The sequence below is a fragment of the Pelecanus crispus genome, chromosome 12 (assembly GCF_030463565.1).
Source record: "Pelecanus crispus isolate bPelCri1 chromosome 12, bPelCri1.pri, whole genome shotgun sequence".
NCBI classification, from domain to species: Eukaryota; Metazoa; Chordata; class Aves; order Pelecaniformes; family Pelecanidae; genus Pelecanus; species Pelecanus crispus.
The window spans coordinates 26684028-26708332 of NC_134654.1; the positions used below are offsets into that span (position 1 = coordinate 26684028).

The window sequence follows — 24305 nt, forward strand, 5'->3', positions numbered from 1 at the left end:
GCAGAACTTTGAGGTGAAAGCTGATGACCTGGAGCCCATCTCCGAGCTGGGACGAGGTGCGTACGGGGTGGTGGAGAAGATGCGACACATGCCTAGCGGGCAGATCATGGCCGTGAAGGTAGAGTGAGCCTCCCGAGGTGCTTTCTGTCTGTGTCGTCGTGCGTGGGCACCCTCTGCGCTCTCGTTGGGGCACATTTCTAATCTCGCGTGTTCTGACGCATGCCTTTACTGAGATTTACTTCTTTCTTTATGAAATCCTCTTTCTACACAGGGGCAAAGAGTGCCGAGGTAGATCTGGGCCATTTAACCAAAAAAAAAGGGGGGTGTTTCAAAAGTATGATGCTCAACGTGTTTCCGGCACTGTAGTGCATACAAACGTATTGTTCACCTTTGTCTACAACATTCCTGTTTTTGCTAGGATTTTTCAAGCTATTTGCCATCATTTTTTAAATATGCATTTTTTTTTCTAATGTAGATATACCCTCAGATTCAGGGCTCTGCACACTAATTGTAATTGTAAAAAAGAACATACTGTGAAATTTAATTGCATAAGATAGTTTTCTTCAGCTGGGACATTTTTAGTCTCTTTGGAACAGGAAATTTTTATTGGGATTTTCATGTTTTGTCTGCTACAGTGCGATCTTGATTCATGACAGGCTTGTAGATGCTATTATGAAAAGTTTTACATAAAAGTAGTTTAGACTCGTAAGCTTGCAGCTTAGGGAAATAGTCATGGGAAAATTTGTATTTTGGGAAGGACCAATTTTTGCTTGGCTGAATTTTAGCTCAAGTTTCCTTTCAGAATAAGAAAAAAGAAAAAAAAGATGCAGAGCTGGAAGCTATGAGCAAACTGAAGGAAAATTCGTAGCTCCTCAGTTGTGGATAGACTTTGCCGGGGATGCTGGGATGTGTCTCAGGGCCGCTGTGCTCTGCATTTGGTCTTCTTGTTTGCTTTGGTGTTCACCAAACAGCAAAAGACCTCTCTGAGTGTGATGGAAGATCTGAAGAGGGTACTGCAGGAACAGTCAGGCTATTACTTGCATCTGTGATGCTGACCAGTTTAATTCTATCACATTACGACCTCGAGTGGCTTTGGCCAAGGAGCCTGGAATATGTGTGACCTGTGTTGGACTGTGTCATGCCCCTTTGTGGTGCTTCCCAGCTGAGGGTCTCCAGGTATTTCACATAAATGACATCTCTTCCCTGGGAGTCTGGGAAATGTCCGTTTTCCAAAGCCACGGGGAGCACGTGGGCTCTGGCTGCAGGGCTGGAGCCCTCTCCCTTGACCAAAGTCTGCTGATGTAAATGGATGTCCACTGCAGCTCCAAAAGTCACAGGTTTCCACCAGCCTAGAATTTGATTTCCTGCTCCTTTCTCCTCTCCCAAGCCACTGTGACTTTTGGCTGTTGCAAAAAGAGTGGCATTTGCAGGGAAGAGCAAAATCACCTGCAGTTTGGGCTGAGGTGAGAAGACCCCTTTCAGCCACCATTGGCCTCTGTTGCACTGGGGTGCTCCTACCGTGGGTGCTGTGCTTGTGATGTGCCTATGACAAAGAGATGTGATAAATGGGTAACACAAAGAGGTGTGACAAAAGGGTAAAGGTGTGATGTCAAGGCGCTGCGGCCAGCACGGGTATGGCTGTGGCGAGTCCCCTGTAGCAGCAGCAGCGTGGTACGGAGGTGCTGACAGCCAACGCTAAAATGCTTTGTCTTCCAGCGGATCCGAGCCACAGTGAACAGTCAGGAGCAGAAGAGGTTATTGATGGATCTGGATATCTCCATGAGGACGGTAGATTGCCCCTTCACTGTCACCTTTTACGGGGCACTTTTCCGAGAGGTATGGCATCCTGGAGATCAGCTGTGCTGCCCCTGGGAGACTGGATCCTCTCCCAGGCTCTGAATTCCCATGCCTAGACTCCCTCCAAGTGCCAGGGGTTTAATCTCCATCTAGACATGGAGACTTGGTACAATATGGATTTGCTCAATCCCAGCTTAAGGATCTGTCACGTACAGTTACTTCTTGGCGAGCGGGGAGAGATGCAGTCCCACGCGAGGAGGAGCCAACGGCAGCCAAGCCCCGGTGCCAGGAATGTGCGAGGCCCCTGTGCCGAGATGTTGGGGCTTGGTGGTGGGTTTGAGTGATGGGGACAACCGACTCACGGCCTGATCCGTTAGTGTTAATATTATCCTGACTTGCAATGAGAAAGCCACATGGAGGAAAAATGTGGAAAGCTCTGAAGAGCAAGATTTATTGAGCAGTTTTAAGCACAGCTCTGCAGAGCTGAACTTTTCCTGGCTGAGCATTTGCAGTGACCTGAGCATGTAGGGAACCTCAGTCCCGATAACTTTCAGGACTCCTAAATCACTGGGACTCTGCTTTGGGAAAAGACAGCAGAAAATACATCCTAAATGGTAGTGGTCGGCACTTCATTCCAGCCAGGGAGGAGGGAGAGAGAAAGCCCGGTACAGTTTTGTTGGATGACTTTTAAAAGGCAGGGAAGAGGCAAACAGGCCAGCAAAAGGCAAATGCCAAAGACGACCTTTGTGTGTGAAAGGAAAGGAAAGGAAAGGATGCTTCATTCCAGTGGGCAGATATTTGCTTTCTTTATCCTCCAGGGAGATGTGTGGATTTGCATGGAGCTGATGGATACCTCACTGGACAAGTTCTACAAACATGTCATTGACAAAGGCCTGACGATTCCTGAGGACATCTTAGGAAAAATAGCCGTCTCTGTGAGTATTAGCAGGGCGAGGAGGGAAGGGAAGGGGTGCTTCCCTTCTAAACGAAGTCCTACATGACCCAGTCTCCCTGCTGTATTTGCACCGGGAATAGCATGGTCCACAGGCCAGCCCACGTGAACATTCCTAGCTGGCTTCCAATATCTCATCTGAGGTGATATTATTTGTAAGGCATAAACACCCCAAATGTGCCGATACACGTAATTGAGGGGCGGCACAGTGTGAGATGTGGGAAGGGCCCTGCAGCTCCTTTGCCTTCTCGTTAGGATCCTGGTGCCCCCGGGAGATCCCTGGGTACCCACCGTCACCTCAGGCTGCTGTGAGGGTGCAGGACTCGTGGGAGATGTAGTTCCTTCCCTCCAAGGAGGTCTGGTGAGGATGGGGCAGGTGAAGCCAGATAGCATTTCCTCCTCCTCATGATGCTGCCAGCTGTGATTCACTCTCGATTTGTTGTTTCAGATCGTAAAAGCACTAGAACATCTACACAGTAAGCTCTCCGTGATCCACAGAGGTAAGTGCCAGGCACGCAGCTGTGACCGTGCTGGTGTCTGTCCGCCCTGCACCGCGCGCACTCAGCCTCGCAAGGGCTGGCCTTGCGGCCAGGCACAGAGCTCCCAAAATACCCGAGATAAAATGAGCCTTTGACAGCAAAAATATTCCCCAGCATCTCATGACTAGCAAAACCTAGTCAGAGGAAATGTCTGCTGGTTTGCTCTTTAAAAACTGCATGCTGGTCCCAGCGTTTCCCCAAGGTGGAGGAGAAGCGAGCTCCAGCCTGGTTGTGCTGGCAGAGAAAGGGCTGTTTCCCCCAGGTTGCATTTCCCTAATGCACGGCCTAAATCCATGGTCTGCTTCAGCACCTCTGCAAAATTAAACCAGACTTTTCCTTCTGACCTTGGTGGGCTTTGGATCAGGCTTTGTGAAGGCTTCTCCCCTAGCTCGACGGCTCCATATTGACGTGCGGTGAGAGGCGTCTCCATGCCAGCGTGATGCCTCGTGCGGTGATCTAACCATCCTCATCCCCTTCTGTGCGCTTCCCTGAGCACTGGTGGGGCAGCACAGTTTGATACCTAAAATAGCCTCAAGTGAAGTCACAAATACCCTCCTTAAACTCTTCTGACGTTTTCCCCTCTAGAGCATCTCAAAGATGCCGTGAACACACGTCGAAAGAAACAAATTTGCAGTGTTGCTGCTTGACACCTTTATTTTTAAAGGGTCATTTTCCATTTGTCATGAGGAGGAAAAAGCCCTCTCTGGAGCGTGTGACTGCCGGCGAAAGGAGCATCTGAAGCGAACAGAGTTCAGCTTTAGCAGGCAGTCACATTTTGTGCATTCTGCCTGTGGCTGGGGGTTGCGTTTCTGCCTTCTGTATCATTTACAGTAGGTGGAAAATGCTGCTTGGATTCTGGATTTCTGTTTACTTGTTTGATTTCCACTGAAAATTGTCTTATTTCAGCATAGTAGCAGATGGGTGAGGATCTCACATACCCAAAGCTTTTGATTGCAAAATGCTGATTAGAGAGCAGATGTTAATGAACTGTAAACCACCCAATTCTAATAAGCAGGACTCAAAAGCAGCTTCTGGCCTCCTTTGGATGGTGTTTCAGCTCTTCTGTTTAATCGTTTATCACATGTAGACAGAGGACCTTCTTGTAGAAGAGACCTCTTAATTCTGGGTGGCAGCAGGGAAAGGATTGCTCCCTTTTGAGGATCAGTGCTGGGACAAAAGAAAACAGCCTGTGTTACCTTGCACTGTGTTGAGATTTCTTCTGGGATTAGCCTCACAGGGAGCGACTGCCTCCTGTGCAGGAAAGCACCTCTCGTGGGTATCGCTTACCAGCTTCTTTCTGGGCCTTAATTTCCCTTTCTGATGGTGATTATAACTGCCTTCATGAGCGTGATGCAAGTGTGAACGCACCAAGGATTATAAGGCTGTGATGGGAAGCAGATAAATCTGGCAGTAATAAATAGATGAGACACTGGCCTGATTTCCATAAGGTGTGGAGCACCCACATTCCTGCTGCTGTTCAGATTGCCTTCAGGCTTCGTATCCTTAAAATTGGAGGCCCTTTCTGAAATCTTGATCCTTGTCTTAGTTTACTGCTCCCTCCTTCCCCTGCAACCCCTGCTGCTCTTCACCCTTTCCTGCCCACCTCTGATCCTTTCCCCATGGGTTTTTCCTTTTGCTGGCATGAGACCAGATCCAGCTGGGGACTTGCCAGAGCTCCAGCCGTTTGCAGACATCCTCTGGAGATGCCTCCAGCCCTGCTGAGTGCTCTGATGTCCATGGCCATCTCCTGCATGGCAGGATGCGATGGCTACATGCAGGGTTACCTCCTCCCCCCCCCCCCCCCCAAATCCGAGAGGAGAGTCTACACATGAAGGGACGCTCACAGGACATATGACAGGCCCATGAGGCAGTCACCTGAACTTGCAGTATCTGCAGCCAGCCGGGTTTCTGGCGTGCACAAAGCGCAGGGGTTTGCACCTTTGGTGCCCTCTGCTGATAGGAAGCTCTGGCTTTTTTTGGCTTGGCACAGCCACCCATGCGTGACAGTGACTGTGGTATGTGTTCCTTCTTGCAGATGTAAAGCCCTCTAACGTGTTGATCAATACGCAGGGGCAGGTGAAAATGTGCGATTTTGGAATTAGCGGTTACCTCGTTGACTCGGTTGCTAAAACCATGGATGCAGGATGCAAACCCTACATGGCTGTAAGTTGAGCCGCGGAGAAGCTGCATGTGAAAGGTGCTGCGGGACAGCCAGAGGAACATGAGCCTGGGCATCGGGTCATCATCCTAAAGGGGGAAGGATCAGCCTCTGGCATGTGTCCTGGGGACTCGTTTTGGAAGATGTATCCCTGAAGTTACTTGTAGAGGGGCAGAGAGGGGAGACAGATCTCATGGGTCAGATCAGATCTCCTGGGCACAGCTTCCTGCTGCCTTATCACCTCCCTGTGACCTTGAGGAAGGCTCTGTAGTTACTCTGTGTTGCATTTTTGCCGCTTGCCCTGTGGGGACAATAGTACTTTCCATCTGGGAGAAAAAACAGTCCCCAGGGATTGGATCCCTCAGACTCCTCCTGGGAGCTGCTGTTCAGGATTCACTCTCTGTGGAGCACTTGCACAGGGTGAAAATGGTCCTGGAGAGTTGAGGCTTGTCACCACCTACGTGCCAGATGTGCCGGGTCAGCTCCACCACTACAATCCCTGGTGCAGGTACCATCTCATTCTGGTGTCCCATTTCACTGCCTGCCCTTACTGGCACGGATGTGGGACCAGATCAGGGCCCATGACAACCAAGGGAGCAAGCTGGTGGCATGGGCTAAGTGGTCCTGGCCTGCCACCATGAAAGACCCATCTGAGGTCGGTGAGCCCTGGGTGCGGGCATCGCACTGGGGCCGTCCCTGTTCCTCAACCACCTTTGTCTCTGTTCACAGCCTGAAAGAATTAACCCGGAGCTGAACCAGAAGGGGTACAGCGTCAAATCTGACATCTGGAGCCTGGGGATCACAATGGTAGGGTGACCTGGGGGCTCGCAGCCATGCCAAGCGGGTTGAGCATTGCTCGTGGATTCATTTTCCTCCCCATAGCCCCCCTGGCACTGGTGGCACTGGTTTCCTGGGACGGTGGTGGGGGGCGGGAATGGGAATACAGCTCTGGGGGTACCAGGGAGCGCACCGCAGGGTTGAAGCGAAGGAGGATGGAGCTGCTTTGTCGGCTCCTTGCTGTCTTTGGAGACGCTGGTGGGGTGCCACGCTGGTGGGGACAACCCCGCTGCCGTGGCCGCGGGCTGCCGGGAGATGGCAGCATGGGCTAAGGCAAGGGCGTCCGGTGCCGCATGTCTGTCGCCTTGGAGCAGGTTGGATTTCAAGCACAAAAAAAATACTCCCAGCACTTAGCAATTAGCAAAGTCCCCCTCAGAAGAGGAGGGATGGGTGGCATCTCCCACGCAGCGTTTGGGGGAATCCATCTGCTTGCAGAGTCATTTTATAGCGCAGTTACCCTTTGCAACGTGGGTTGTTTTTTAACTTCTGAGCTTTCCCAAGCAACGTCTAACACGAGGGGAACGGAGGACTGAATATGGAGACTGCTGGGTCTCCTCAGGCCTTTCCCTTTCGCTGGGGGAGGTTAAGCAAGACGTTGTGGCCAGGTGGGGTGAGGAAATGCCACGTATTTGTGCGGGTCCTAAAAAAACCACACCTCTGGGTGGGCGCACAGGAATCCGAAATCTGTGGGGCGGGAGGGCGAGCCGTGGGGCGTCCGCCCCCGATGCCTGAGGCGCGGGCTCTGTCTCCCCAGATCGAGCTGGCCATCCTGCGCTTTCCCTACGACTCCTGGGGGACGCCCTTCCAGCAGCTCAAGCAGGTGGTGGAGGAGCCATCGCCGCAGCTCCCGGCAGACAAGTTCTCGGCGGAGTTCGTCGATTTTACCTCGCAATGGTAAAATACCCGCCTCGGCCCTGCTCGCCCTGCTCCCGCTCGCCCCGGCCCTCCCCGCCTCCACCATGTTGTGGGGAGGTCGAGGAGGGCAGTGCCGGCGGCCCCCTGCGTCCCTGTCCCCACAGGCGTCTCTCTGGGGTACAACCCGAGTTTTTGAACAAAACATCCCCCCGAGGGAAGGGACGGGCCTTCATGCCCTCACTGAGCCCTGAGGGCCAGGCTGGGGCTTGGCACTGTGCAGGCAACGCGCGCCCTTTGCCAGAGCACCGGTGATGGCGGCTGCGGGGGTCTTCCCCGCCTGAGGTGGCGAGGAACAGGCTTGGTCGCTGTGCGGGGACACGCAGGAGGAAGGGATTTAGGAGACTTTCTCAACCCGATTGCCCCCACATCAACAGCACAGGGTGTCTGCGGCCGGGCCGCGCGGGGCGGGGAAGGGGAGCAGGGCGCAGAATGGCTGCGTCCTCCTGCCTCCCGCTCCTGGGGGGACACGGCTCTGAGGGCAGGGACGGCGCGGAGTTTGCCCCGTGGTGGCCCCCGTCGGCAGCCATCCCGCTACCGGGGCCCTCCAGCTGCTGCGCTGCTTTCCGTGGGACTCGGAGCTGGAAGCAGCGGGAGAGTTTGGCTGTGGTGTAGGAAAAGGGTTGGAGCAGATGCGCGCTGTCTGGAGGTTGCGAGAGCTGCATAAAAGCACAGGCTCTCCCAGCACCCGAGGAGACTCACAGCTGCCCTCATCGTATGGTTCAAAGAGAGCTGGCGGCGGCCCCGCGGCTCCTGACTGCTTCTCCCTCCAGCTTCCCTGGAAACCGCCTGGGAGGCGTTTTTATTTTCCAGGCGCTGCAGTGCCATCCGCGGCTTGCCAAGTTGGCAGGTGGATGGTGGGTTTGCGTGGTAGCCAAGAAAGGACGGCAGATCGACAAATACAGAAATGTGAGACTGTTCCCGAGCTGCCAGCGCCAGGGCCTGGAGCCCGGCCGGCTCTGCTGTGACCCAGGAAGGGGATTATCAGCCACTCCGGCCCGGGGACTTTAAGTACCGACACTCAGATTCTTCAGAGTCTCGTTCAAACATTTTTTCGAGGTTGCCATGATTCAGCTGCACGCCTCTCTACTGACCTGCGCTGGGGAATACCCGCCCGTGCCCACACTGCTCTGTGTCTATCAGAGGTGGGAGCTGGCTTGGAAAAACCCTCTCACAAAATGCCCACTGTTTTTGCAAGGCCCACACTGAGATTTTGGACCAGCTGCCTTTCTCCTGTGCTGCTGGCTCACTACTTGTTATTGCAAAGTTGCCTGTTTGTGCCAGGCAGGCTGTTGTTCCCCACTGAATATTTTGCTTTTGCAAGCACGGTGTCTTGCAGCTATAGCTGTGCGCTCATTTAGGAGTGAGATATCCGCAGCCGTTCACGATGGTTGCAGTGAGAAGAATGTCCCCGCTGAGCAGCACTCGTGTCTTGAAAGCTCATGCTTTGGGGAGCACGTGGCGGTTCCTCTCTTTGCAAATCCTATCCTTCAGGATCACTGAAGATCCCTCAACACCAGTGGAGTGGCATGGACTCGGAAGAGCGCGCTTTGGCTGCAGATTGCACTAGTTTTGTGTTGTTGGAGTCTAAGAATTTCTTCTGACACCGAACCAGGTCACGTCAACTCAGTGTATCGAGATTGGCCTCACTTAGGCCTGTCTCAAATTCAAGAGGTCGCAGAGTGAATCGCACCATCTGCTGCCTGGGGCAGCCACAGTCTGATTACCTATAGCCACTATGGGGAAGTACCTGGGATGTCTGAGTCAGGATCAGATCCAAATATGGCTCTTCATTCCTGAAGGTTTACATTGATTTCAGTAACTTGTCACCAGATTTCCTGGTATTAGGAACCTGGGAACAAGGTTTTTGTTTGTAGAGAGTCTAAATTAGGAGGATTATACCCAAATTCTGCTTCTGGATACAACTAACCTTCAAATTCACCTTGGCATCTCAGCTTGGGTGCTTTTGAGCTCAGAGGATGTGACACATCCCGTACCTTCAGTTCGGCAATATTGGCACGTATCGTTACTAGGTTCCTCTGTTCATTCACAACATGACACTGAACATGAGTCCACTACACATAGCAAGCAGGAAATATCTATTCAGTGTGTGTCCTCTGCTTCCTCTGGGCTCCGGCAAATCCCAGCAGAAGAGCGACTTATCATCGCTGAGGTTCTCACTTTTGTTTTGCTCAGTGTGACACCTTTTCCCCGCCACCGACGTGTACGTGTGTGAAGATCTTTTCAAGTTGCTCCAAGTGTCTTTCCCCTAAATACACTGTCAGGAAGTGAGTAGAGATTACGTCCTGTCTTTTAAAAGCTATTTTCTGCTGGAGGGAAACCAAAATAACTTCCAGCTACAACCCTCCAGAGCCATCTGTTGTAGGAGAGGAGAAAAAAAGGATGTCCCATGTAACCGTCCCCGCTGATAACAGCACGGTGATAAACGAATAGTTGTACACGTGCTTCAGAGCCACTCGGTCACCGCTCCCAATCAGAGGTTGGAGGCTGTATCCATTCCCTTAGTTGCTGGCCTACTGGATAGTACCCAAAACCCCAATTGTACCTGGCCCCCAGCAACAGGCAGTGTCCTGACTGGTATACGTGGTGTCTCGGGATCTCTTGTTTGACCTTGATTGAGCTCACTTGCACGTGTGTGTACCCAGCACTGTGTATCGTACGGGGCCCATGTGCAGGCTGCGTTGGCCGTAGGTGTCCTCAAGGCCTCAGCTGTTTGCCTAACATACGGATGAGTAGTTGAACTTACTCTGCAGGGCCTTGAAACTTTGCTTTTGTCATGGTGTAATTTTATGGCCTTGCTTAAATTACATACAAAATGTAACTTTTAAAATTTTTCTTCTTTTTTTTTCATTAAAGCTTGAAGAAGAATTCCAAAGAACGGCCAACATACCCAGAGCTTATGGTGAGTGTGCCTGCATTAAGCAGTGTATTGCTTCAGATCTGAGGTGGATTACAATTTGATGCTGAGGACAGGTTTCCAACAGCAGCTGATGACTGGGGATACTTAGCATCTCTATTTTCATAACAGATGTGAGAACCATGGCACTTCAGGGTCTTGGGAAGGTGACTGCAAATCAGAGACGCTCTTTGAAATGTTGTTCAGGTGCTGTCCCAGTCAGAGCAGGGGAGAAAAATACGTAAAAGCAGTTAACAAGTTTGCTAAGGGACAGGAATGCAGCTGTGAAGAGTCAGTTAGTGAGGATAAAATCCTCTTCTTGGGTTTGTGTGATGGCGTCAGACACCTAAGCGAAATGGATGCACCACAGATGCTCCACGTGGGCTGCAGGAGCTGAGAGGCCTGCTAGGCTTTACTGTCGTGGTGCCTTGGAAAGGAGACTTTTTGGACAAAGTAATTCCTGGATGTTAGGGACAGAGACGAGTCTGTGACTAATAATTCCGGTTATTGAATTTCATCTGCTGCTTAGAGACTGTTTGCTGTGAGCACGTCTAGGACAGAGGAGTAACTAAGGAAGAAAATGCTGATAAAGGCTTACGATGAGGGAAATGCAAGGCAGTGCGGGGCTTTGAGGTCAGATGCACTTAGCTGCTGATGAACTCCCAGCAGTGCAGACACTGGCGTATACTCAGCCAGAGCTCTGGGCTGGAGCTGGCGAGAACAGGGCCTGTGGTGAGATTTTTCTGGTAGGGCTCCACAGCTTCATGGCCTCTCTCTCTCCTGACTTTCTGGTATTGATCCTGGTGCTCCTAATAGCCAGCAAAAAGCAGGAGAGCTTAGGAAGCCGGTGTTTCACTCCCATAAGCATCTAGTCCCTTTTTTACTCTCACCTGATTCACAGCTTGCTTAAGTCAGGACGGTGTCTAACTTTGTTATTTCTGAAGATCCTGACCCAAATGCTTGCCTGTCCCTACGTGCCCACCCCCGTCTGGTGCCACTGGCAAGAGCTTGTGGGTTAAGGGTGGAAACTGCTGCAGAATTTCCTCAGGCATTGGTGTCTCCTGCCCCATAACTTGTAGGAGGTGCGTTATGCCATCCAGGGGGTCTGCCTCATTGCTACCTCACGCCGTCTGCTCGGAGGTGTTGGGACCTCTGTGGTGTAAAGGTGCCAGGGTTTAAGGTGCTCTCTAGCTGCAAGACATGCTGGAAATCCATGTACCTTTCGAGCGTGAGTTGTAAGCAATGAATAATTCCTGTGGCATTTCTTGCTGGGCCCTGTAATGCAATTAGACTATATATAGATCTGATTTACACACAGTTTGCCGAAATACTGGTTTCAGACAAAGGGAGGCCCAAGGTTTATGGCTTTTTTTTTTTCCCCTTTTTTTTATTATTGAATAAATACATATATATTTTAAGCAAATCTCTGAAGTTTGCCAAATGGCCTTTTATCAAAAAGGTTCACCGGAGCAGCTCCGTCTGCTGCAGCATTAATACCCATTGGCAAGCGAGCACATTTCTATTGAATGAGGTTCTTGGATCACCTCTTCAGAGTATCTCAATGCTGTGGTATTTTATGGCTGACATGAATGTTGTGAGGTCCTGTGGTTGAGGGTTGCTGTTTTGTTGGGGTTTTTTTCTCCGTCCTCTCTCTCTTATGGCATTAAGTTGCGGTACTGGATTGGACTTGTCATTTAGACCAAGACTTCTCCCTTGCTTTCCTGTGGAATTGAGGTTTCTCATGGAAAAAATGACTCTGTGCTATCTTGAGCATCAGGGAAACTGATACGGATGCTTAATTTTATTTTAAAACCCACTTCCCCAGGTGAAGTGGAGCGTGAAACTACTGCACGACTCCTGCCTGGTGGTCTGCACGTTGCAGGGAGCACATCCCACCTGGCACAGGGTGTTCTGTGCTATAACCAGACTCAGTTGTTGTAAAGAAGTTGGGTTCACTGAGAGATGGGGCTGGAGGCCACCACTGCCACCCAATGTCACGCTTGCGGGTGCTTCCAGGCTGCGGTAGCTCTGCTTTGGGTGCGACTTAGCTGGGATGTGAAAGCAGTGGCATCACGCTGGGATAATAACACAAGAGGCCATTTGGGCCATCTGTCCAAGAGTTATTCAGGACGCTTCAATTCCCGTGACTGTCTGACCCAGGGAGACCTTAAATTATGCCTGGATCCTTGCCTCAACCCATTTCAGCTCTGTTTCCCACATAATTGTGCTTCCTTTTCCTTGCTGGTGTGTGTTTGGGTTGCTTCCCAGCTGCTCAGAGCTGCCTCTTTTTATTCACTGGCTAACTTTCTGCTCAAGCCCACCTTGGAAAGTTTCTTTTTAATGCTGCTCTTCTCCCTCCACTTGGCCACTGCCATAAATGATCATTGAAATAGCCAGCCCTCAGGGACTGAGGTAAAGGGCAGCTTTGAAAAACCCTGGAAACCCCAAATTGTCTTTAAAAATCTGGCTTGAAATGAGAGGCTCAGGAATCAAACCGAGCTCCCCCAGCCTGCGTTTGGGAAGCACAAGAGCATTTTGCACAGAGTGGTGGTCACCTGTGAGCCCCGTGGGGCCCCAGCTGCCTTTTGGTTTTCTCTGCCACCATCCATACAAATAAATACAATTAACTGCCAGGACAGTGGGTGTCAAACGGTGTTTGGTGATTGCAGGTGGAAGTTGGCTGATGTCAGCTGATGTGTTGCAGCCCCCGGTAGCAAACCGAATCGCTGGTGCTAGTGGAGAGGGGCTTTGTTGTTGCTGTCAAGGGGCATTTGCTTGTGTTTTTTTTCTCCTTACACATATTTTTCCGTTTGTGCTGAAATGTAGGCAAGATTTTCTGGCAGGATGTCTTCCCATGTTGGTCACGATTAAGTAGTTAAACATACAGCTGCGGATGGCTTTCCAGCCGGGATGGCTTTCCTCTTTGCAGTGGTTAGGGGTAAAGTAGCCATCTCCTGCTGCGAGTATAAGCAATTGCAGGGAAGAAATGAGACTCAAAAGTCACCAGAGGGTAAATACACAGATAAAGCAGGAAGCTGAGGGAAAACCCACTGCAGTCAGCCTTCCTGCAAGGTTTTCCTTGCTCCCGTTGGAGCTGGCGCGCGGTGGGGTGGGTAACCACCATCTCACGGGGAGCACGTCTCCTCCCAGGGCACCGCAGAGCTGCGAGCCAGCGTGTGCCAAAGGGTGCGACGTGCTAGAGACGGAGGCAATGTTTTTTAATACTTTCCCTTGCTTCGAGAACAGCCCAGCTCAGCCGTCCCAACCAGGGCAGGGTTTAGAGGGAATCTGAGAGGGCAACACGAATCTGCAGCCTTCATGAAGTGGCCCCTCGGGCTCCCCGACTTGCCTCAGCTGCAAAACATGGAGAGCCCGATATTATGATGCTAACAGCAAAATCTGTTTCACTGTCTAGAAGCTTGTCTGAAAAGGTTTTAGGTTTGGTCCTCAGCATTGTGAATAATAAACTTTTCCATTTTTTCTCTCATTTCTTTCCCAGCAACATCCTTTCTTCACCCTGCACGAATCCAAAGAGACAGACGTCGCCTCTTTTGTCAAACTCATCCTGGGAGACTGAGAACTGGACTTGTAAATGAATTGCCCTTCTGTGGACTGGTGGGTGCAGGGGAGGGGCACGTGGCAGGACTTGTCATGAAAGCACCAACAGAAAGTCGCCGTGTTTTGTTTTGTTTTGTTTTTATTCTGAGAAACCCCCGCCTCGCCGAAGTTTTTAAAAGGGTTCTTTGGTATCCATAGTGACATAGAACGAGCTGGTTAGTGAAATGAATTTTAATAAGGTTGGTAACCTTAAAACAAAAACAAAACAAAAAAAAATTTAAAAGAGTGATTTACATATTTAATGACAGTCGAAGTCCCTAACTTTCTCCTCATCCTCCTTCCCTTCCCCCTGAACCAGAATTTGCTTTGTCATGGTAATAGGTGCTATGGTAGTCATGAAGTTGTATGTAGATTTATATTTTGTCCCTTCCATTATTTTAATATTTATGTTAAGTGCTTGATGGAATAGATTTCTGTTTTATATGAGGATGAATGCGTGGTGACGATGATGATGCTAAAGGAGGCCACAGCAAGCAATAGTTGTAGGGCTTTGCTGGGGAAAAGGTGTCAGAGGAAAAGAGAAAGAAGAGAAGTGTCTGTGTTGTGGAAAATATTTAATGTGCATCGTAAAAAGAATTTATAAACAAGGATCTTGGCTCAGCTACTCGAGCTGCTTTCGCAGGCAGGGTGGGAGGCAGCATCACTGTAAGGGAGGGAGGCCCCAGCGTCCCGCGAGGTCGCCTCTTCTCCGGACACTGCGCTCCGAGTCTGGCCGGTGCGTCCCAGCCAGCCTGCTGCCTGCCCAGGGAAAGCCCTTGCCCTACGTCCCACCGACTTACTCTGCTATATCAGGCGGGTAATGGGATCTAGAGTGGGAAGACGTTGCTGGGATAGTGTCTGGGACAAAAGCCCCAGAGGCAAATAGATTGTCAGATAAGTTGCACAAAGATCAGGAGGAGGCTGCAGCGGACGGTCCCTACCTGCCCGCGAGCCCAGCAGCGTTGCAGTGTCCGGGGCTCCCTCGGGCTGGGGATGAGCTGCTTTGGGCCGAAAAGGGAGTTCCTCTCTCCTTCTCCACATGGGAAAGGATAACAGTCTGCATAGCACGACATCTGTGAAAAACGGGATATCTCAGTGCGAGTTCCCAGGGCTCTCGGCATTGCATCGGCAGCAATCCCTCTGTGCTTGCCCACAGACTTTGGGAGTGCTAGCGAGCTCCCCTGGAGCCTGTGCTGGCATGCGGTTTGGGCCGCATCCAGCTCTGGTCGGGATGCTAAAGGCAGCCAGGAGCACTGGGCTCCGGCACGGGCTGCAGGTGTCCCCCATAAGAGCCGCAGCCTGGGAAACCACACAGGGAAACCACAGCCCGTCCGTACCAGGAGCTCGTTGCTGTTGGCCAGGTCCTCAGAGGAAAGCTGCTAGCCGAGGGCAGGAGCGCGGGGACTGTCGGGGTGGGAGGGGAAGACAGCAGATCACGCTGCTTTTAGGTAACATGGTTACTGTCTAGAGAAAGTTGGGGGACCGTGCGCTGCAAGGGGTTGCTGTGAGTCTGGAGCAAGGCCGCTGGCTCCAGATTGACGCTGGTTTGACTGAGCCAAGCCTGCATAGCTGCCTCGCTCGGCTATGAGGACCTTTGCCTTTGCCCGTGGCTCCTTCCCTCGGCCTTGCCAAGGAGAGTGCCTGTGCGTGCGGCTGCGCCGGAGCGTGCACGCGTGCCTGCGTGCCTCGTGCCCCTCCGCGTGCTTCCCTTCCCCATGCGTCACTTCAGTGCAGGCTCTCAGAGTCGAATCCCAACTAGAAGCATGCCTTGCTCTGCAGTATTTCAGTTGTGCAGGATGTAGTTCAGCCTGGGATCCAGCCCTTTCTCTCCCAGTTCAGTGGCTCCAGTCTCTGTTGGTGCAGGTTGGGCTTCTGGACTAGCCTGAGCATCTGTTTGGGAAGCGATGCCTTGGAAAGGCTGATGGGGAGGGCAGGATTTAGAGCAGGTGTTCCCGAATGGTGGTACCTCTTGTGCTAGGTCCATGCCAAACGCTTTGAAGAGGTGCACGTAGACACTGCCGGTGCCTGGGCTGCCACCGTCACCGCCACGGCTGTGGCTGGCAGTGCCTGCAGAGGTGGCTGTGAACCCTAAAATAGTGCAGCTCTGCCCTGGGGCCAGCATTGAAGCAGATAGGGGAGCATTGCTCGTGGGGATTCATTGATCCTTGTGCCCCTCAGCCGCAGAGCAGGGTGGCTTGAGGAGGGCTCGCAGGAGTCAGCGTGCGGGAGCTTCCTTGCTGCGAAGAGCTCATGGGTCGTGCAGGCTTTGGGGAAGAGGTTCCCCTTCCTCAGCCGTGTTTCACGAGCCTGCCCGGCCCTCAGCACCGATAAGCTCTATATTCCGCTTTGTGTCGAGGGGAACCTTTCAGGTTACATTTTGTTGCGGATGAAACGCAAGGATGTTTTACTTCGCAGTGTAATTTTAAGAGGCCTCGCATGGCTCATAATCTGCCCTCTCATATTCCATGGTGTGTGTGTGTGTTTTCTCTCTCTCACTTTCTCAGAGTCACAGAGCTGTTTTGATTGATTGTCCTCAGCTGCAGCTAAAAGTCCAGCCAGCCAGTTTATAGAGTTGGTTCCAGCATCAATTCTCGCTTTGAAAAACATGACATTTAAAACCACCCTTTGGTTTTCCTACATATGGATCTGATGCTTTTGTTAAAGATTGTTTTTGCCGCTTTTCTCCTGGAATATAAGTCTCATTTGGACACCGCATCTCCTTGACCTTAGAGCACCTTTATTTCAGTGCCATTGTAATTGACAGGTTGAATTTATGAGATACTGTCAAAGTTCAGTATTAATAGCAGATATTAATGTCACCAGCATTTTCCAATAGAAAATTAATGTCAGTGTTGTCTGCAGCTAGTAACCCTCTGAAATGATTCCTACATGCCTTGACACTACAGGCTGAGTGCTTTCTTTTATGCTTTTTGCTCTTGCAGTGCTTGGGCCGTCTAATCCCTTTGTTTTAATGACATTACAATAGGGCATGCAACAAATCACTCCACTTCCCTCCTGATTCTCCATGACTTTGTTCCTTTAAAAGTCATTTGCGTCAGTCCAGAGTAAGTGTGAATCTGTATGACCGGTGTGAATGAAAACGGCGATCCGAGCGATCACCACTGCGGAAGGCAGTTATGGCAAGAGAGAAATGCAGAGGTTGTCTGTCTGTCTCTGCATCCCTCTTGGCACATGTGGACACAAAGCTTGGCCTGACCCAGGATTTTCTTAGAGAGAAGCCCGAGCTGGTGGCCTCGGCACAGGGAGGAGAGCCAGGGACTCCTGTGTGCTTAAAAGCTCTGAAAACATGCTGGGCTACAAGATGAAAATCAGACTCTTTTCTCTTTCCTTTGACTGGAACCTCTGTGAAGATGAAAAGCCTTTGGTCAGTGCTCAGAACTTTACTTGGCTATAACGTGAGCACAAGGTTGCCTTTCTGGGACAAGGTGTTAAGGCTTAAAGCTGTTCTTCAAAAAGCTCTTTTGTTTTCAGACTGCACAGGACTGTGGGAAGCATGTTAGATTGCCCTAAACTGGGATTTTTAAACTGCAAAAGTAGCAGGTCTTGTACCATAGACCTGCAACAAACCAAAAACACACCAGGGAGTGGAGAGGAGAGAAAAGCTGCTCGGAGCTCAGCACCGAGCTGTGACCTGGACCAGCTCCATGAATTAATTCCAGCATGGTTAGCCATTTGCGAGGCAGGGAGGCCCTCTCCGCTCTGCCACAGGCAGTGGTTATCGGGCTGCATGAAGGATTCGCAGCCCATCCCAGTGGCTGGCAGCAGGGGACCACCAGAACATGATGCTCATCCTCTTTTTTACTCCACCATACAGCTCCTGATGTTCCTGCAACCTCCCGGACGCTTGATGCCTTGCCATCGCTAAAGCTCTTGACGTGTCATTGGCAGGAAAGCTATTTTCTGGGTCCCCAAGAGCCCGCTGGTCCCTTAAACTTGAAAGAGGAGTTGGAGGGCATTTGCTGGTTACTGTTTTTAAATGTCAGGTTTGTGCTGCTGCAGTGGGTGAAATGCCCATCTGTTCTGGAGTTTTTCCAGGTGTACAAAACTTTACACAGATATCTATGTACTGTATTTCTGCATTTTTCCTGACTTTTGTCAGGTTTACTGGTGAGGAAGGAGGCATTTCGGGCTTGTTAAAGAGGCGGGAACACCATTTCCGGAGGCAGCTGGCCTCCCCTGCATGATGGAGGAGGCAGTTGGGTCACTACTCATAAAAAGCTCTAAAAAACGGTATGCAGCTGAGCTCCCAGTTCTTCAGCAGGTGCAGAGGGAGCTGGCTGTGTGCCTGCTGGGTCAGTGCTAGCTGCACCTCCTCTTGGTGGGAAGGGGCTGCCAGGCCCATCACCCACGCAGCAGAGCAGTGCCGGGTGCTGAGGGCAGAGATGCTGGCGTGCGCAGCCTTAGCTGGGATTTCTCCACGCTTGCTGCGAGCTCAGTATGTACCTGCACGTTTCCCTTCTTTCCTAGACATTTTGGAAGAGGAAATCCTGCTCGGTCAACGCAGCATTGCTTTAGTGGCTGGTCTGATGTAGTTCAGACAAGGTTCCCACCAGCTCCCTTGTTTAATAGACCTCTTTTTTATTAAAAACAAAACCCAGACTCCTCTCTCAGAAAAGCCAGCCAAGATGCTCTTTTTGTTTCTCTCTTCCATCTTGTTCCTCTTAGAGGAACTCTGGGAGCCCGTCTTGGTGCTTTCACTCTTTCACATGCCAAAGATTGCTACATCCCTCTTAGTTACGCTCCTGCCAAACCAGATCTTATAGTCTTGCCTCAAAAATCATCCACTTCCCTGCTCCTTGGGGTTCCTTTTGTTGCTGTTGCTTTTTCATTGAATTTCCTCATGTTTATTGACAAGTCTATTGTTGAGCTTCCTGGACACATGCAGCTCTCTTTTTCGGATACAGAGAAAGACAAATAGTTGCCTTCACTGGTCTGCCCCTGCTGTTGGGGAAATACTGTTAGTGATACGATTCCTACAGATGGGGATGGGTCTCATTTAGAGCTAGGGTCATGGAGGGTGTAAACTGGCATTGCTCCATTGGCTTGGCTGGAATAAGGCCAGTTTTGTCCAGCTGAGAATCTGTCCTTAATGTCTAAACAGTTATTACACACTAATAAAGATTAATGATTGTAAATCCCCACGGATTATACATAAAATGGCAAGTTTTACTCATTAATCTTTATTGCCATATTATAGCTGTTTATGTTAGTGGAGTCGTCTCTCTCTATTCTGAACATGCACTTAGGAGGTGGGGGTTGAGCACGGGGGAGATGAAGGGTGGACAAAACAGACCAGATGTCCACGTGTTTTACAGTCTGTGTCCTCCCCCCGAGTCGGTTGTTTCCTTGAAAGCCGTTAACCAGCAGCAAAGGATGTATCACAGAGCTTCGTCTGCTTCGCTGGCCTCTGGCTGAGCTATAAAATCCAGATTGTTTCTGGTGAGAAGGGATCGGATCTCCTAATTAATATTTCAGCTCAGCCTTTACTGGAGCAGATGGATAATATGAAATTTGACGTGCGCTCTGGCAGGCCAGAGCTCTGCAGTGCAGTGAGATTCGCTCTCCCGGACCGTGGCTGGAAGAGATGCTTTCTGTGCAGTAGGCAGCTGTGTTGCTGGTTGAAAGGACGCTGCTCCTTCACATAACCCCACACCACAAAAGCAGTTGATTTTGTTAATAAAGAGGGCCAGAAAAAGCTGTGTTTTAAAAGCTTTTATGTGTTTGTAGATGCGTATAGACACAGCTAGGAGGTGGTGGTGCCGGTGGTCTGGACACAACGGTTCATGTGCTGTATAAATGAAGAGGACTCTAAAGAGAGCGTAGTAAAGTGCGAGGGTGGTTTTAATGGCATAGGGACAAAATGAGTCCTCTGATAGGCAGCTGGTGTCAATCCACTCTGCCAAGGAAGGTCTGGAGTTGATGGGGAAGGCTGGAGCAGAAGGAGAGGGCAAAGGAGGCAGCCGCAGACCCGATCGAGTACATAGCCTGGTGAGAGCAGCCTGTCTCCCCTTCCTCTTGCCACGCACTCCTTCAGGCCCAGATTTGTAGGTAGCGGGTTTGCTCACAAGTCCCAGATTGCCACTGCCTCCCCACTTCCAGCAAGAGAAACACAATCTAAAACCCAAAAGAAACCCACAGGGAAAAACTGCAAGCGAGCTGACGCTTGTTGCCTGCTGCGTGGCCTTGTGCATGGCTGCTTCCCCTGCCGAGCTCGTCGGTGAGATCCAGAGGTCCGACTTAAATGATGGGGAAAGCATGGGAAGGGTCTCTGTAGCTGAGAAAGAAGAGGGTAAACATATTAAGGGGGTTCCTAACTGCCCTAATGGTGGAAATATCTAATTTACAGGCCACAGGGAGAAATGAATTCCTCAGGGGCCTGTGCAGCCAGCAGTGCTGTTCCGCTGGGAACAATTTTGGCTGCGTGACGTTTATTACACGGCCTCCTTTGGTGCACTCCTGGGTTGCTAGAAAGCTCTTTGCCTCCATCGACACCTTACGTCTCAGTCACCTTTACGTTTTATATTTTACTGTCTGGGATTTTACTAGCAGCCTTTTTTCTAGGCGGTGGGTCAGAGTGAAGGCAAGGGAAAGGGGCCTCCAGCCAGCGATCTGCAGAGCGAGAGGAAGGAGCTGCCTGTCTGTTATCCAGTGCCTGCTTAACGGGAAGCTGCAGCCAGGGGCTAGCTACCCTGCAGGTATCCAGCTGAAGCAAGAGCTTCTCCTTCCGTGCTTTGCTGCCATTGCATTAAAAATCCCTTTCTGGAAGCGGAGCAGCTCCGGAGTGGCTGCAGCCTTGCTCCAAGGTGGCTCGCCCTTGCCGGCAGCCAGGCTGCAGGACGGGCTGTGTTTTCTTCCTCGAAAGGCTCTTGGTTTTCTCTAAATGATGGGGCAAAAGTCCAGCGGCTGCGAGGTACCGTGAGGATAAGCTGGGAAAAGCTTGGAAGCGTCTTAAACGCTCTGGAAATAGAGATGGAAATCTCAAAAGATCAGACGTCTTTCGGCAATTTCCAAAGCTATGTGGTTTTAGCCAGACCTGAAAACCCTTCCTAGAAGTTTATTTCAGGGTATTTTGATATGTTACTTTCGCTTTTGGGCCTAGCTAAATCCAGGAAACTCAGAATGGTGTAATTTTTAAATAAAGAGTAAACACACCCCAAGTATTACTGAACCGATCAGGAAAGTTTCTGTTTGGTTTCTCTTACAGGAATAATTCAGGCCAGCTCAGGGTTTATCCTAATTCAGTCTGGTTTTGCCCCAGATAATTATTCTTTTTGAGACAATATGAGATCAGACCATGGTCTTTCCAAAACGCTGTGACCCGTCACGCAAGGGTACGCACCAAATTGTGCCAGAAGGTGGATGGAGATGAGTGCTACAGTAAGAGGCGGCCAAAGTCTGATGGCTGGAAAGAGCAGTCTGGCAGCAAGCAAGACCGTGGCCTCCAAAAAACAAGGTAGATACAGTTTCCCCAGGGGCTGTGTGATGGAGGTATCGGGGTCTGCCACGTCTCCTTTTTTTCCCTCTAGTAAAGAACATTCAGCCATCTCAGAGTGTCCTGGAACAATATCTGAAAGCCTTCGGTATTTCTCAGCTCGGTTGTATGGTTTTTTTCAGGACAGATACTGTAAAAAGTCAGGAAGGGCCAGGTGTCCTTGATTTATGCAGCCAGAGTGAAGAGATGTAGATTGAGTGCCTCATAAGAGCCAAAAAGGTGTGTTTAAAGATAAATTACAGTCTCTGTCACAGCTGTTAAGTCGGGATCAAATTTTCACACATACAGGTGCAGCTGCAGAGCTCTCTGTCCACATTTAGCCCAGATTTAGACATGAGTCTTGCATAAATATTTAATAGCATGGACTGTGCCATTTGGTGGGCTCCTGGCAGATTGGGGCTCTACAGGCAGAAAAAAGCCTGGTTCAAAATACAGCATCGCCAAACCCAGGATTTGGCTCCAAACATTTCCTATATAATCTATGTATGAAGTGAATTTCCAGAGCTCTGCCACCGTTTTGTTTCCTTCATAATTGTGAATCAAGCAGCTTGTGAGCTTGGTGACAGCTGTCACCGTGCCAGTGGGGCTGCTGGAAATAGTCACAACATACAAAATAGTTGGAATTTTGCATTTATTTTTTAATAGCAATACATTGGAGGGAAGCTGCTAAACGTAGTTTCTTGCAAACTGGAAATGTGTTGGAGTAAAACTTGTCATTTCTCGTAGAAAAAAATGACTGTCTAAAAATGTCTGAAGTCTTCGATTTAAGGAATTACAGTTTTATTGGCAAAGATCCATGTTTAGCATCAAAATACATGAAATTTCTAGAGTTTCTGTCTTAAGGTGTGAAATCTACTTTATCTTGAGATGGTGGTAAATTTGTAACAAGGATATTTCTACACACTTTCAGCTAGAAAAAAATAAAAAAGATACGAGCACAATGGAAAAACAACCACTTCCCAGTGGTCTGGTGGTATTGAAGAGGGCACAAGCAAAGCGCCTGTGTTTTGAACATGTTAGAAAAGAGAAGGCTTTCCAACCTGCTGTAATGCAAGTCCCTATTTGATTTATTTTTAGGATTTTTTTTTTTTTACAGCAACATAATTTGTTTTATAACTGTGAAAGTCTCTGCTTTTCCTTACACGTGGAAGGCTGATTATTCTTTCTCATGTTCTTATTATTTATTATTTATCCATTTCTGGTACTATCCAAGATGTGCTGAAGGTATCTCCCAGCCTGCCCTCAAGCCATATGGAATCACTGTAGTATCTCCTAACAGCTGGGATGGCGAATGGCAGTAGATGGCTAATTATTGTTTTAAATTATATTTATAGCAATTTAGATTTTATTTTAGTGGCCTGGTTTGCTCTAGAATTAGGGATGGGGATAAGGGATCTTTAAAAAAATTGCATTTTTCAATTTTTCTTTAAACATCTTGGAGGATTCTTAAGAAACCTACTCACTTTTTTGTTTTAAATAGGAAAAACACCAGTTGGGTTGTAATTGTTCCTTCAAGAGGGGATTATCTAGCATCAGGGTTCAGTTTAACTGGTATAAATGCTCTATGTCGCAACATCATTAGCCAAAAGCGCACTGGAATTCTGAGAAAACGAAAATTTTCCACCTGAAAAAATAAATTCTGGTTTGTGATGAACTTGGTTTGTCCAAGTCTCATGCCAGGCTTTTCTGTATCAAATTTACATGGAGTTTTCCTTTAGCTCTCGAGCCAATGAGACTCGGGGTTGCCAGGATTGCTTCGAAGCAGGGCTGAGGGCCACCCAGGCACCCTCTGGCCAAATATCTGCTCGGGGTATGGAGGACACGAGTCCTACAGAAATGATGGAGCAACTAATGAATGGCTGCTTCTTGCTCTGTAAGAGATGTTGAGGTGAATCCCGTAAGCGTGACGAGTGTGAGACAAGCAGGATTGGGGGCTCAAAACCATCAGCTTTTTGTTCTTTTTATTCCCTTTCTCCTCTTTGCAAAGGTGCCTTGCTGCTCTACTGCTTCAAAAGCCTCCCCAGCCTTTCTGATAAAGAATGCTGTGGTGCATCTGTTTTCAAACAGCTTGCATTGGTTTTCTGGTTTGTTTTTTCTTCCCCCTATGTATAAGAAATGTTGGGTAGCAGAATGTGGAATTCATTAGAAGTTCATAAAGCAGGGACCTCAGAAGGATGTGGGTATAAATGCTTTTCAGGCATCTGAGGTGAACTTTAAATGGAGCTTTGGCCCTCATTTGCTTTCTGCTTTTCAAAAACCATTTATGAGAAAGTGGAGCTGTCAAAGACATGCATGAACTTTGCCTTCTCGCAAATAACTTGTCTCACAGTAAATTGTCAAAATGCACAAGAAACTTGTCTCAAAGTAAATCCAGTAGCTCTACAAAGCTGGAAACGTATGTGCATTAGAGTGCGTGCATACATATGTATGTGCATACATAGTATGTATGTGAGAGTGTGTGTGTGTGTGTGTATGTGTGCGTGCACGTGTTGTGCATGGGTGGGTGGAGTGAGTAAGTCTACCATTTTGGAGATTTAAAAAACACAATGCAAGTGTTTTTAAAAAAGGCAATGTAAAATATTTATTTCTTGGCAAAAGTACATCAGACCACATCTCCCATCCTTCTTTTAATTGCTTCATGTTTGTTTTTGTTGTCTTAAGTCTTCGCTGGCCTGTTTCCTCTGCAGTGCTCATTGCTACTTAGCAGCCCGTAACCTCACACAACCCCTCTCGCAGCGAGGGAGCGCATGGCACAGGGGAGCTCACGGGAGACAGGCTCTGCGGCTCATCGGGAAAAGCACTGGTGTTCACATCGATGGGCGGAACGGAAAAGGTAGTGTTAGATGGAAAGGCAGGACAACACAATATGAGTGATTTTCGATTTTTAGCCTCGTTGAGGAAACTCTGTCCTCAAGAGAATCAAAACTGCCCGCCTCCTAAAGCAAGACCCCAGATCATAGCTTTGGGGGAGGGTGGATTGGTCCAGAGGTAGCAGGCTTTGAGAAAGACTCTCCCTGCCTTGGCCAGTTCTCGTGAACATGCACTAGTGGTATATTTAAAAGAAATGAGGTGCTGTCATCTTT

General features: G+C 49.5%; 1 protein-coding gene across 1 annotated transcript; it reads left to right on the top strand.

Annotated features, from left to right (window-relative positions):
- Window positions 1–106: 106 nt before the first annotated feature.
- On the top strand, window positions 107–13689 carry MAP2K6 (mitogen-activated protein kinase kinase 6). The gene is made up of 9 exons (XM_075719713.1): window positions 107–118; window positions 1717–1836; window positions 2616–2732; window positions 3198–3249; window positions 5324–5451; window positions 6176–6253; window positions 7038–7177; window positions 10073–10118; window positions 13612–13689. Exons 1-9 carry the CDS (start codon window positions 107–109, stop codon window positions 13687–13689), a joined length of 771 nt encoding a protein of 256 aa, XP_075575828.1.
- Window positions 13690–24305: the final 10616 nt, after the last annotated feature.